Source organism: Arctopsyche grandis, chromosome 3 (genome assembly GCF_051622035.1).
Source record: "Arctopsyche grandis isolate Sample6627 chromosome 3, ASM5162203v2, whole genome shotgun sequence".
In the NCBI taxonomy this organism is placed as follows: Eukaryota; Metazoa; Arthropoda; class Insecta; order Trichoptera; family Hydropsychidae; genus Arctopsyche; species Arctopsyche grandis.
Genome location: NC_135357.1, coordinates 35,311,527 through 35,324,396, shown reverse-complemented (window position 1 = coordinate 35,324,396; position 12,870 = coordinate 35,311,527). Strand labels below are relative to the sequence as shown.

The 12,870-nt window shown below is 34.5% G+C and overlaps 1 protein-coding gene across 1 annotated transcript; it reads right to left on the bottom strand.

The window, feature by feature from the left end:
* Positions 1 to 4,202: 4,202 nt before the first annotated feature.
* On the bottom strand, positions 4,203 to 11,224 carry LOC143909308 (uncharacterized). The gene is made up of 5 exons (XM_077427229.1): positions 11,165 to 11,224; positions 10,833 to 11,059; positions 7,550 to 8,482; positions 7,213 to 7,477; positions 4,203 to 7,138 (listed from the first exon to the last, which is right to left on the bottom strand). Coding segments are annotated over exons 1-5 (1,548 nt in total). The 5' UTR covers positions 11,167 to 11,224; the 3' UTR covers positions 4,203 to 7,017.
* Between the last annotated feature and the right edge of the window lie 1,646 nt (positions 11,225 to 12,870).

The following is a 12,870-nucleotide window of genomic DNA, read 5'->3' as shown; positions in this document are numbered from 1 at the left end:
GGATTAAGTGAAAAGAGTGCAATGTGTCTAGAATACCTACATATGTAACTGGAATCCTGATTCCAACCTTACTCAGTAAATCGGGACAATCAAGGAAACCATTTAGGAGCTTAAAGGTCTGACCGCACTATGCGCCTGCGACACGACACAGCAAATATTGTTTGTATGAGATATAACGCGCGACGCGACAGAGTTGCCTTTTGTATCAACTTTGCCGTGTCGTGCTGCAGCAGGTCGCAGCCGCATAGTGCGGTCAGGCCTTAAAAAATAATGTAGCATCAGTGAAACGTCGCCTGACAGAAAGATTGTTAAAGGATAAGTTTTGACTAAAAACCGAGAATTCCAAATTACCGTTTCGCTCGAAAGTCCCCATACTGCTTTCACAATGGGGGGCGCGTTTCTTTCAGAAAATCGTCAGTTTTTCATGTTCCCGTAATTATTTTGAAAAAGCATGTTGAAAACTTCCTTGGGAATATACCTTCAATTTGAACAAAACAAAAATACGAATTTTGTGAAATATAAAGAGATCAAAATGACCTATGTATTTTGACGCAAAATGTCATATTTTATGTCGCGTTTATTTTTTTTAAAATAGAAAAATAAAAATCGAACCATTCTCCAAAAACCTTGTAAAAAAAGAGAAGTATATGAAAAAAGTTTTTTTTAAGATTAATCGATTAGTTTGGAGGCACAGGACATTATTTAAAATCAAAAATATATTTTTTATTTAACGTTCCCTTGGTATAACCTAAGTTTTCCACTAGATCTATCAATGAAAATCCAAAATTCGTGTTTTTCACTCCGGCCTAATACATATGTATATACATAGGTTCCAAGCAATTTTTTTTAATTTCCGATCAGTATTTTTAACTCCCCCTTATTATTTTTTTTGTTTCTAGAACTAAGAATTAAATAAAATTCCACTTAGAAAAATCATATTTCGACTCTTCTTGTGGATTAATAACAAAAATTCTATTGATAACTGGCTTACCTCGATAAAATAAACGAATTTTTGTTATTAATCCACACGAAGAGTCGAAATATGATTTTTCCAAGTGGAATTTTATGTAATTCTCATATAAAGATAATTTAATATATTATCCCTATTAATTCAATTCGGATTCGTGTAAATACGAGTAAACACTAGTAAGAGCTTTTTGTTCGAAATTTTACCGATTTAAAGTTCACCACACATCCAATTAACCCTTTTAAACGAAATCAAAAAATAGTCTGGCCAGAACACTATCCTAGTAAACATGTTTCAATAGAAAATACTCAATATAATATAGTATTAACAGTGGGAAAAAATCCCAAGTGAAAATACGTAATTTTGACTTTTGATTTGAACTGGACGACTACTTAGAGAGATTTGAAAGCTGAAAAGTACTACAAATGAAAGATAAAATACCCAACTGTAGATTCCAATATTCATTTTGAACAGAAATTTAACAGATTTTGAGAAATCGACCGAACAACACCAAGATATAGAAAAATCGCTCGATTTAAAAAACACATATGTATATCTCCGAATCTCGAGCCAATCAACACTTTTTATTACCAGATTCGTGTTCACTGGGCATTGATCTATAAAAAAAGTCATATCTCGTCTCTGAAACATTTTTCGTGTCGAACAGTGTAATCTACACTCTTATAGAGAATGCAGATGAAAACTTCAAAGTTTACTCCAAATATGGCAAAACACACAAACACAAATAAAACAACACTCAAATTTAAACTGTTTTTTTATTCGGAAAGAATAATCGTAAAATTAAAATATAAATAAATATATGTACACACACATATACAAAGTGTAACTGGGAACTATTATATGTATCTAATAGATCCATTGTTTTTTTTTTTTCAATTTATTTTTGTTTTGCATTATACATAATAATTAAAATAAAGTAATAATAAAAATCACACTTTGCATAAAAACAACAAGCTCGTCGTCGTAAAATACATACCTTCGGCAAAATAAATTGTACGGTAGCAAAATGGCTTACAAAACGAAAACAATGCAATTGTGCACAATGTTACATTATTACAAATTCATTGCATCTAATAATATTGCTTTTTATTCATTTTAAAATACTCCTAACCTATAAATATATATTATTAACAATTTTGCATCGCTCCACTCTTTCTATGTAAATTTGAAACATTCCCTATTATCACACATTTTATATACACGCAAATTAGGCAGATCGACGCATTTCACAATATATCATAATAAACATACTCACATACATATTTATAATGATGCATTTTCATCACGCAAAATCAAAAAGTTAGTAATTTTAATAATACAGAACATTATTTATTAATAATATAATTTATTATACATTTCCTTTTAGATTAAAATTGCCTGAATACTACCGCAGTGTAGTGAATAACTACAAAACGGTCAAAATTGCACTATGATCGGTCAATTTGATTATAATACAGATAAAATGACGGGCTGAAAACCAGACTGGTACAAGTGACATTTTTAAAAAAATCTGGTTTAAGTGCTAAAATAACAGCATATATGAAATGCTATTATTTTAGTACTTAAACCAGCTTTTTTTAAAAATGTCACTTGTACCAGTCTGGTTTTCAACCCGTCAAATGATTGGTATTTACGGTTAGTGGATGAAAAAAGTTACTTATCGTTGACTAGCAAATTTTGGTCGAGTTCGAACTGTCGTAGATATGAATGATATGTATATTTGGTACTCGTTTGCTAAACGTCTGACACTCGGTATAATGTTCGGCATTTTAAAAATTATTTATTAATAAAAGACCTCCACTCGCATTAGTTGGATATGGAATCCTGAAAAAGTCAAACTTTTCGAACGTTAAATAAGAGAAATCGACACGACTCACCAGTGAGACACGCTGGTGTACAAGCGAGTCAATGCGCGACTCACGGGTGAGTCGACGGCGTACAAAGAGTTAAGCCGATACCAAGCGTCAGACGTTAAGTAAAGGAATAGCCATTTTTATAATTTAATTGAACTTAATTCCGGTATACATACATACATACATTATTTCTGTCATTTGGTTCTGAAAAGTATAATGTTTCAGTTAATATCAAATAATCAGGCCAAAAGATTAGATGACGAACATGTCGTAACTCAGACTCAAACCACCAGCTGATCAGTGACGAAATTATAATACTAATAATACCATTGAAATAGCCACTTATCATTGGCATAAATTCGCGTCTCGGAACAGGCTGTTGCATATTTGACAACGGGTTTACACATATATAGGTATATAAACCCTTCTCAACACACTTTTATGTCGCAACCGGTTGAATGGTATAGGAACGCATACGTAACAGACAGACAAACATTGATTTATATATATGTTACACCGAATCCGTGAAATTGTCTATTACACGCATTCGGCAAGAGAATTGCCGAATGCGTGAAAAATGCAAGCATGTTGCCCAGTTCACGGATTCCGTAAATTCTTTGGCGAATGCGTGTATTCGGCAAGAATTTGTCTGCTCAAAGCATGGAGTCGGCAAATAGACAGCAGCGCTCCGGTGTTGTCTTTTAGAACTGGACAGCGTGGACAAGTGTCAAAGTATGTAGTCATATTATACATATTATTATGTATAATATGACTACATACATATGTTTCGATCATCTCATATGACTTATACATAAATTAATGCCATTTTTATACATTTTGATCAATATTTTAACAGTGAAACATATGTATGTAGTCATATTATACATAATAATATGTAAATTAAACATCCTTATTCAGCTGTCACTTTGACACTTGGTTATAATATAACACGCTGTCCAGTTCACGCATTCGGCAAAGAATTTACGGAATCCGTGAACTGGACAACGTGCTTACATTTTTCACGCATTCGGCAATTCTCTTGCCGAATGCTTGTAGTAAACAATTTCATGGATTCGGTGTAACATATATATAGATAGCTGAACCCGGCATGCGTTGCAATGCCACAATAACGCGTGCAATTCCCGTTCCACAGACATAGATATATTTGTTGACGTGGGCCATCCGCTGTGTGTTTGTGGTACAGCCCTGAATGGTCAGTACATTCGAGTGCGAGGTAGGCGTGGCGCGATTATTGTCACACTCGCGCCGTGATGCGTTGAAGGCGGGATAGCTTTACTTTCGCATTAGTAAAATCATAATTACGAATATTATTATTAAGAGGTTTCTTCCCGTTTTTTTTTATCACAGTAATCTTCCCGGACATGCATACAACAAATCCTGAAAGTTCCATCTTAATCGATTCAGTGGCTTAGGAGCCCATTCGAGACACACACAGACATTCAATTTTATATATACATATACAGATAGATAATCAGCTGGAGATGTGAGTCTGATCTACTATATGTTATCTAAAATGACAGCCCACACAAACCCTCATAGAACACATTGGAATGAAATGAACTGTTCAAGAAGTGATGATTTATTGCCGAGTCAAAACTTAATATATTTAAACATTATTCAAAATCAACGTCTCGTAAGTTTAATAGTGTGCTCTCTTTTTTATTTATTTTTATTAATCTTCCACTGCTTCTTTGCGACATTATGTCCGATTGTACTCTGTATCGTAATAGCACCTTCGCATTATAGTCGAAAGGTCATACCTTATTATTGATTAATTTCACTTAACTACATTTCATATACATATATACTAATAATAATATCGATCAACAAATAAATACAAAATCGATTTATTCAACATATTTTTTCCCCTCTGTAGCATCACAACGATAAATGCAATCGAAAAAAACAAGCAAAAAATATATGTATATACGTATGATTTCTTTTGTAATAATAAATAAATTTGTACTACCGTTGCGGTTCAATTCAGATATGGCATACGAGTCATACTACATAAAATAATATACACATATAAATTGTACTAAATGTATGTTTTGATTTCAATCCCTTTTTTTTTCATTAATAAATCAGAAACTTTTCGTATCAAATTAAACATAAAAATATCAATAATACTATGTATATAAAAAAAATGCAAAAATTAATATATGCTATCACAAAAATTTGTAAAGTAAATAATTACCAAGGAAAATATGTATCATTTTCAATACAGCAACAACCCGATAATACGGCAGGTTTTCTATTACATACCATATACATATATGTATATTTTCAACCATTGAGGCCCTATAGGCTTCTCCATTTTATTCAGATGGTTTTCAAGAACTTCCATGTAAGTTTTGAGGCTTAATTTTGATAGTATAATACTGAGAAAAGCCCGTGCTGTACCTGGATGGAACAGGCCAAACTTGCTATAGGAAAATAATATTATCGACATCAAAAGTAAACGACCACCCTTAACCGTTTGCCCGCGGCCGTCTTCTATGGAAGCTTTGCGCGACAAGTCTGTAGCGCGGCTGTCTTCTGTAGAATTTCTGAACTTTGCACGGGATTTTGAGCCTTATATGCGCCTATTTCAACTGTTTTAAGGTTCAAAATTGGTTGAATATATTACTGAGAGTTGAATGCCATCTATTCAATTTGCTTAAAATGAATATATACCAGTCAAAATTAGTTTTTTGTGGAACCATACTGAAACCTCGTTTACGTGACGTCACGTCTGTTGAACAATGGCGACGATACGTCTCAATTGTATGAAGAATGATTATTTGACAATTAAGCCAAAACTACGAGATATATTATATATTTTGTTGTTTAAAATAATACTTTATGTGTTAATTAACATATCTGGTTACTTGAGTAAATATTAAAATCTGTATTTAAGATCGAAAACTCGATTGCCAAATTCGCGAAAGAGGTACCGCGTACAGGGCTTGTTCGCTATATTTATTGCCGCGGGCAAAGGGTTAAAGAGTTGCAACACAAATTATGTGAAGCACCTGAAATTCTCCATAAATAATGATAAATCTATATAAAAGTGCATTGTATGTTCTACACAATTATTTCAGTTTACTGCGGGATATTGCTGTATGTACATATGTATTATCATACTATACTTTACTTCGTCTATTACGGCACTATGGAGATACATAAATATGTATGTATTTAAAAAAATGCAATGCCATTATAAGGCATGCAATTCCCGTTTCAAGTGATGGTTGGAGCTCACGTCTAACGTCTCTTCAAAGCCACGTCGTGATAAACCAACTGGTAACATGGTTACCAACGAACACATTTCCTTGACTACACAATGGCGCTTCAAACTTTCGCGTCGGTAAAATCTTAATTACGAATATTATTATTAAGAGGTTTTTTCCCGTTTTTATTTTCACAGTAAGCTTCCCGGACATGCATACAACAAAGCTTAAAAGTTCCATCGTAATCGGTCGAGTGGTTTAGGAACCTGTTCGAGACACACAGACAGACAGACATTCAATTTTATATACATATATGTAGGGTTGAAAGGCTGATGTATGGGCTATGGCTGAGAAAGAGTATGTTATGACTGATTGTGAGAAGGGGATGAAAAGGGGCAGAGATGTAACGGTTAGTAGCAGTTGGACCTGCGCTCCGCGCGGTTGGTCGTTAAACTTCTTAATAAACAACTGTAAACGCAAGTGTTTGATCTTCACCTAAACTGCCACATCCCAACTGTGGTCTTGAACAGCGTCATCTGTCAGGAATCTCTATAACATATATATAGATAATTTCCATTGCCCTGTTTAATTTTAGGTTGCCATTGAAGAAACTCCATAGTGCCTTCGTAAATTAAATAATCACTCTCGTTATATAGGAATTGTACGAAAATATTAAGTCAATATCATAAGAATAAAATTGCAAAAACCGAACATCATAAAATTCGATATAAATCCCGTCCCATTTCCGATCGAAGTCATTTCTAAATTGGTCTCTCGGTGCCGAGCAACATCAAGCGCACTATACTGAGCTTGAACGGCCGACATTACTTCAAGCTTTCCACATTTAAAACAATAAAGAAAGCCTACGTTGAACTATTGCAATCAATTTTTCTAGAATAATACTAAATAATTAATAATACACAGGTCGCATAACGCCGAGTGCTCAAGGCACGACTTCTTCAGCTTTGCCGTTGTTCGGCGCGCCGAGCAACTGCTGGCACGCCACCTCCAAATGCCCTTCCAACATCAAGGAATGGATCTGATCGTCGGTCAACATCTCCACACTGAAACAGTAGCATTACATTAAATAAAATCGTGTCAAAAGTGACAAACAGCACACCGATGCAAATCAACGAACCTCGCTAAGCTATCGGTGTCGGATCCCTGATCGTCAGAGTTCGTCGACGTTGAACTGTTCTCGTTGCACACGTTCAGATACGACAGCGTCTTGTCCAGCGGCGACGGCATCTTTCTCACAACACGGTTGGATATAATTCCCTTTTGAGGAGTGGTATCATTCGGTAGATAGTCTTTTTGGTTCGGTGATAGCTTCTCCGTCTGCGGCACCTTCGGCTCCGAGTTTCTCCTCTCAGTCAGCGACGATATGTGCAACATCATAAAACCTAAACAGGACAGAATATATGCATCATAATGTTTTAAATGGAATCTCTTATCTCAACTAGTGGTGTTCTTACCTTGATTGAATATTTCCTTCATCTTCTCGCCGGTATCATTGAGTATGACGTCGAAACTTTGCCGCCTCGTCGGACTGAACTGCGATTCGTCTTCAGCCTTCGCCGACGATCTGCTTATCCAAGTGCTGATATCCGGCTTCAATTTAGTCTTCATCGAATAGCCTGACGCCTCCTTCCCGTTGATGGCATCGATCTGAGCCTCGTTCGCCACGTCGACGTTTTGATAGTACAACGAATTGACTGGCAGTGACTTCTGAGCGATCAGTCTATTCCTGATGATTCTCCTCGGCGAGTCGGCGCTGACCCTCGAGTTAGGCACCACCACGCTATCGACAGGCTTCTCGAATTCGACCGTCTTCGTGTGGGAAGTTGGAGACGGTCGTTGACTGACCGAATCGTCTTGGGATATATCGTCGTTGGGCATCCGCTCGTATGGTATTTGCTTGTAGCTCTCGAGGGTCGAGAAGTTGGAGCACTTTTCGAAACTGATCTCCTCGGGACTCGAGTACTCGAGGTTGATTTCGATCCAGTTGTCGGATTCCGGCCCGTTTTTGCTGATCGTCGACGGTGTACTGGCGCTGTTCTTGCTCTGGTTCGCTGTCGACATCTTCGTCGGTGCATTCTGCTGAAACGGCGTCAATATATCACTGTACTTATCACAGAAGTCCTGCGGCAGACTCTTCGGTCTGACTACGGGTGGTTTTTTAGCGTCTGCGCCCGGCACAATGGTGCCCGAAGGTGTCGTGTTGTCCTCAACAAAGTCGTTCACGGGATTGGCTGCTCCGTTCTGCTTAATCCACTCTCTTATGGAATCGCTCTTTGATATTTGATTGGTTTTTGTAACTTTTTCGTTATCGTTTACATGATCTTTATTTACGTTGACGGCGTTTTTATTTTCAGGTGGTACATTCTCAACTGCTTTTGGAAGTGATTCTGAAAATATTCATTATTTGTTATTTATTTGTACAACAACCCATTAAGATATCATAATTCTTAGTAGATGTGTTACAGTTGAAGTGAATCTTCCAATTGTAATACATGTAGGGTTGGAATTGAACGAAAGGCTGATTGGCTGAGAAAGGTTATGTTACGACTAGGGATCCCAATCGAATATTCGTCTGATTTTTCAGCCATTCGTTATTCGAATATTTCATCAACTATTCGAATATTATTCGTGTATATATATTTTTATAAAATAAATACACAAAATCATTATGAAAAGAGAGATGACGAAGAAGCCGACGATTATGAAGAAAATTAAATATGTAATGGGGATAATTGTGATGAGAATAAAGATAATGAGGAAGATGAAATGTGTACATGTGAAGAAACGAATTTTTATTCAATAAATACAGAAATGTTTGAAGAAAATCGCTTTTTGATCGATAATAATCTCTACGAAATTTTAGAAAACATCAGAAAAATAATACGAATATTTAAGAAGTCACCGGCGAATATATACATTTTTAGAAGAAATTATAATGAAAAAAGAAAATCGAAATTATTATTGGATGTAAAAATCAGGTGGAATTCAATGGCAACTATGATAAGACGATTTATTCAAGTTTACGAAAGTGTAAAGATAGCACTAAAAGAATATAATTTCAATACTGTTTCTAAGAATGAAATTGATATTTTGAAAATTTTAATTGTGTTCTTACTCCCGTTGAAACTGCAATCAAAGAATTAAGCAAAAATAGTGCATCCTTAATAACAGCAGAAGGAGTTTATAAATTTTTTCTTATATTTTATGTGTGTATTTTTAGTTTTATGTTTTTTTAATTTTCTTAAAATTATGTTTTATTAATTGTAATATATTACATATATAAATATAATGTAATTTGTGCTTACTACAAATGTAATTACCTTTTTTTTAATTTTCGAATATATTCAAATATTCGAATAGCTCTTGATTTACTATTCGATATTCGAATAGTTGAAGTCGACGAATATTTGGGATCCCTAGTTACGACTGATTGTGAGAAGGGGATGAAAAGGGGCAGGGATGTAACGGTTAGTCACAGTTGAACCTGTGCTCCGCGCGGTTGGTCGCTAAACCTCCGCACGTATCGTCTTAATAAACAACATGACTGAAAACGCACGTGTTTGATCTTCCCCTCAACCGTCACATCCCAACCGTGGTCCTGAACAGCGTCATCTGTCAGGATTCTCTACCACATACATTTTAACTAGTTAGAATATATTCCACTTTATATAGTACCAACTACTGTTATAGTTGAAGTATATTTTCAGTTGTAATATATTTTGGAATATAGTGAATAGTTGGAATATATTCCGTCTAGTCCACGTAAGTTGATTCATATGGCGAATTACATTCCAACTGATCAAAATATATTAAAACTGAAAATACACCTCAATTTTACACTAGTTGGAATATAATTCATCTAACCTGCTACCAACTACCTTTATAGTTAAAGTGTATTTTCAGTTGTAATATATTTTGACTAGCTGGAATATATTCCATCTAACCCACGTAAGCTGATTCATATGGCGAATCACATTCCAACTGATCAAAATATATTACAACTAAAAATATAGTTCAAGTATAAGTTGGTACTAGGTTAGACGGAGAGGTTAGATTAACGTGAAAACATCACTCGACTAGTAAATTGAGTTGGAAAGTCACATTTTTGTTTTGAACACGAAATATGGTACTCATTACCTTTATTCGTAATACCTAGCAAATGTTAACGCATTATTGAATTCTAAAGCATTCGTAAAAGCATCAGAGCTGTAAAAACTAAACTGTTATATTACAACCGGCGCACATTGTCGAAAGTGTATTTGCGCTTGAAGAGATATAATTTATTAGTTGAATTTTATTCGAATATGAATGACCTAAAACGCCAGTTGGAATATATTACAACTGAAAATACACTTCGACTGTAACACATACATTGTTTATTAACGCACTTTCATAGACAATGCACTATCGAACGATATAGAAAACTGCACATATGAAAATTAGCCAATTGAAGTTTGAAGTTAAAAATAAATAAGAAACTTGTTTATAATGGTGCTCCAGTACACTACTAATTTATAGCAGAATGACTTATGTTAAAAAATCGTTTCACTTTTATGTTTCTCTTTTGAAATAACAATAGTTTAGAACACAATTAAAAATTTTGAAGTGCCCAACTGCTAGTTCCAAAATATAAATATTAAAATATTGCCAATTTGCAAGAATTGGCCCCGTACCATAAAAATAGCACACGAAATATGTTCTGTATCGTATGCATACTGCTTGAATCCAAATACAAACCGGGAGCCTGTGCTTGAGGAGTGTGTGACGATGTTTCTTTGGTCGGTGCATTCTGTGACATGAAGCTACTCCGATATCGGTGTATCTCTTCGGATATTTTTTCAAGATTTCTCAAAGCTTGCGCGTACGTTAATTTGGCATTGCTGACTTCCTTCTCGAGTGCTTGAACTTTGTTCTTCTGCATGTCCAATAGTGAATTGTAACGAGCTTTCTCTTCGAAATATGGCCTGCGTGAACAAACCAAACTTTAGCGTAGCCCTAATCGGTCACATGGCTGGCATATATACAATCAATTTGAGAAAAAAGCATGCGAAAACACTGGAAAAACTTACATAATAGTAAAAAAAAGCCACTCATCATCAAGTAAAATAATTATTCAGCGTGCAGGAAAGCTACAAAGCAAATTTATACAAAAATAAAAAATATATATACAAATAAATAGTCAAACTATATAAAGAAATTGAAAGGTGAATATTATAATAGGATTTATGAAAAAAGTAATATATAATAATAATAAAATGAAAAAAGGGTACCAAGATCAAAACGAATTAAAACCATGCTTTATATAATACAAGTATAGAATTAATATCTGTAATCTAAACAAAACGGTTATATGATTTAATGAAAGTCATAGAATTTTAACTTTTCTATGTTTTCAAAATTCATCATTAAAACCGAACTACAGTAATACTAATTCGTACATTATTAATGTGCATTTATCAAAATCAAAATAATACGAGAAAATATACTCTCAGCATACAACGATAATCCATCAACTGACATACATATTTCGTGAAATTGAATTATGAATGCCATTCCGTGCAATTTTTCACGATTTCTCTTTGGATAGACCTCAATTTCTTCCATTCAAATTCATTCGGAAAAGTGTATTTTAAAAATGACAAAACTATAATTTAAGTATAATAAAAAATATATAATAATATATGTACATATATATCGATGGCTTGGTGCACAGACATTGTATGACTATGTTTGAATCTGTATCGAATTTTAAGTTTGTAGATGCTGGAATATTTCAGGTTTTTCCTTTCAAGGGTTTAATTTATGTGGTATACATTTATTTATTTTTAATCTGTACCAGGAATGCCTAACAGATAACCCCAATGCGCCTTCCTGGTCAGAAACATCGTACATTTGATACAAGCATTATACAAAGTAAATACATATCAATTAACACCCACAGAGATATCTATGGTCAAATTTGTAAATTTGCAGCATTTTATACAATTCAGCGAAATTCGAGATTGCTGAAAACTCGATATTTGAGAGAAATTGGATACGGTTGCCAATTTGTTGGAACCGTTTCAATGAAAATCAGATACATTGGCTAACTGTGATAGGAAACGATCGACCTGGAGGCACAAATCCAAGGTCTGGCCAGCAGAAACCAGTGGGATTTGAACCCGTGACCTGTGACTCTATTCACAAAGCATTATATGCTGACCACTAGTCTATTCTACATAAATTACCTTGAAGGGAAAAACCTGAGTTATTCCAGCATCTCCACTCTTAAAATTCGATACAAATCCAAACATATGTAATTTTCAAATGATTAGATTAGATTAGATCAGACAGTGTTCATTTTATATACATATGTCTTAACCATTTGCCCGCGGCCGTCTTCTATGGAAGCTTTGCGCGACAAGTCTGTAGCGCTGCTGTCTTCCATAGAATTTCTGAACTTTGCACGAGATTTTGAGCCTTATATGCGCCTATTTCAACTGTTTTAAGGTTCAATATTGGTGGAATATATTACTGAGAGTTGAATGCCATCTATTCAATTTGCTTAAAATGAATATATACCAGTCAAAATTAGTTTTTTGTGGAACCATAGTGAAACCTCGTTTATGTGACGTCACGTCTGTTGAAAAATGGCGATGATACGTCTCAATTGTATGAAGAATGATTATTTGACAATTAATCCAAAACTACGAGATATATTATGTATTTTATTGCTTAAAATAATACTTTATGTGTTAATTAACATATCTGGTTACTTGAGTAAATATTAAAATCT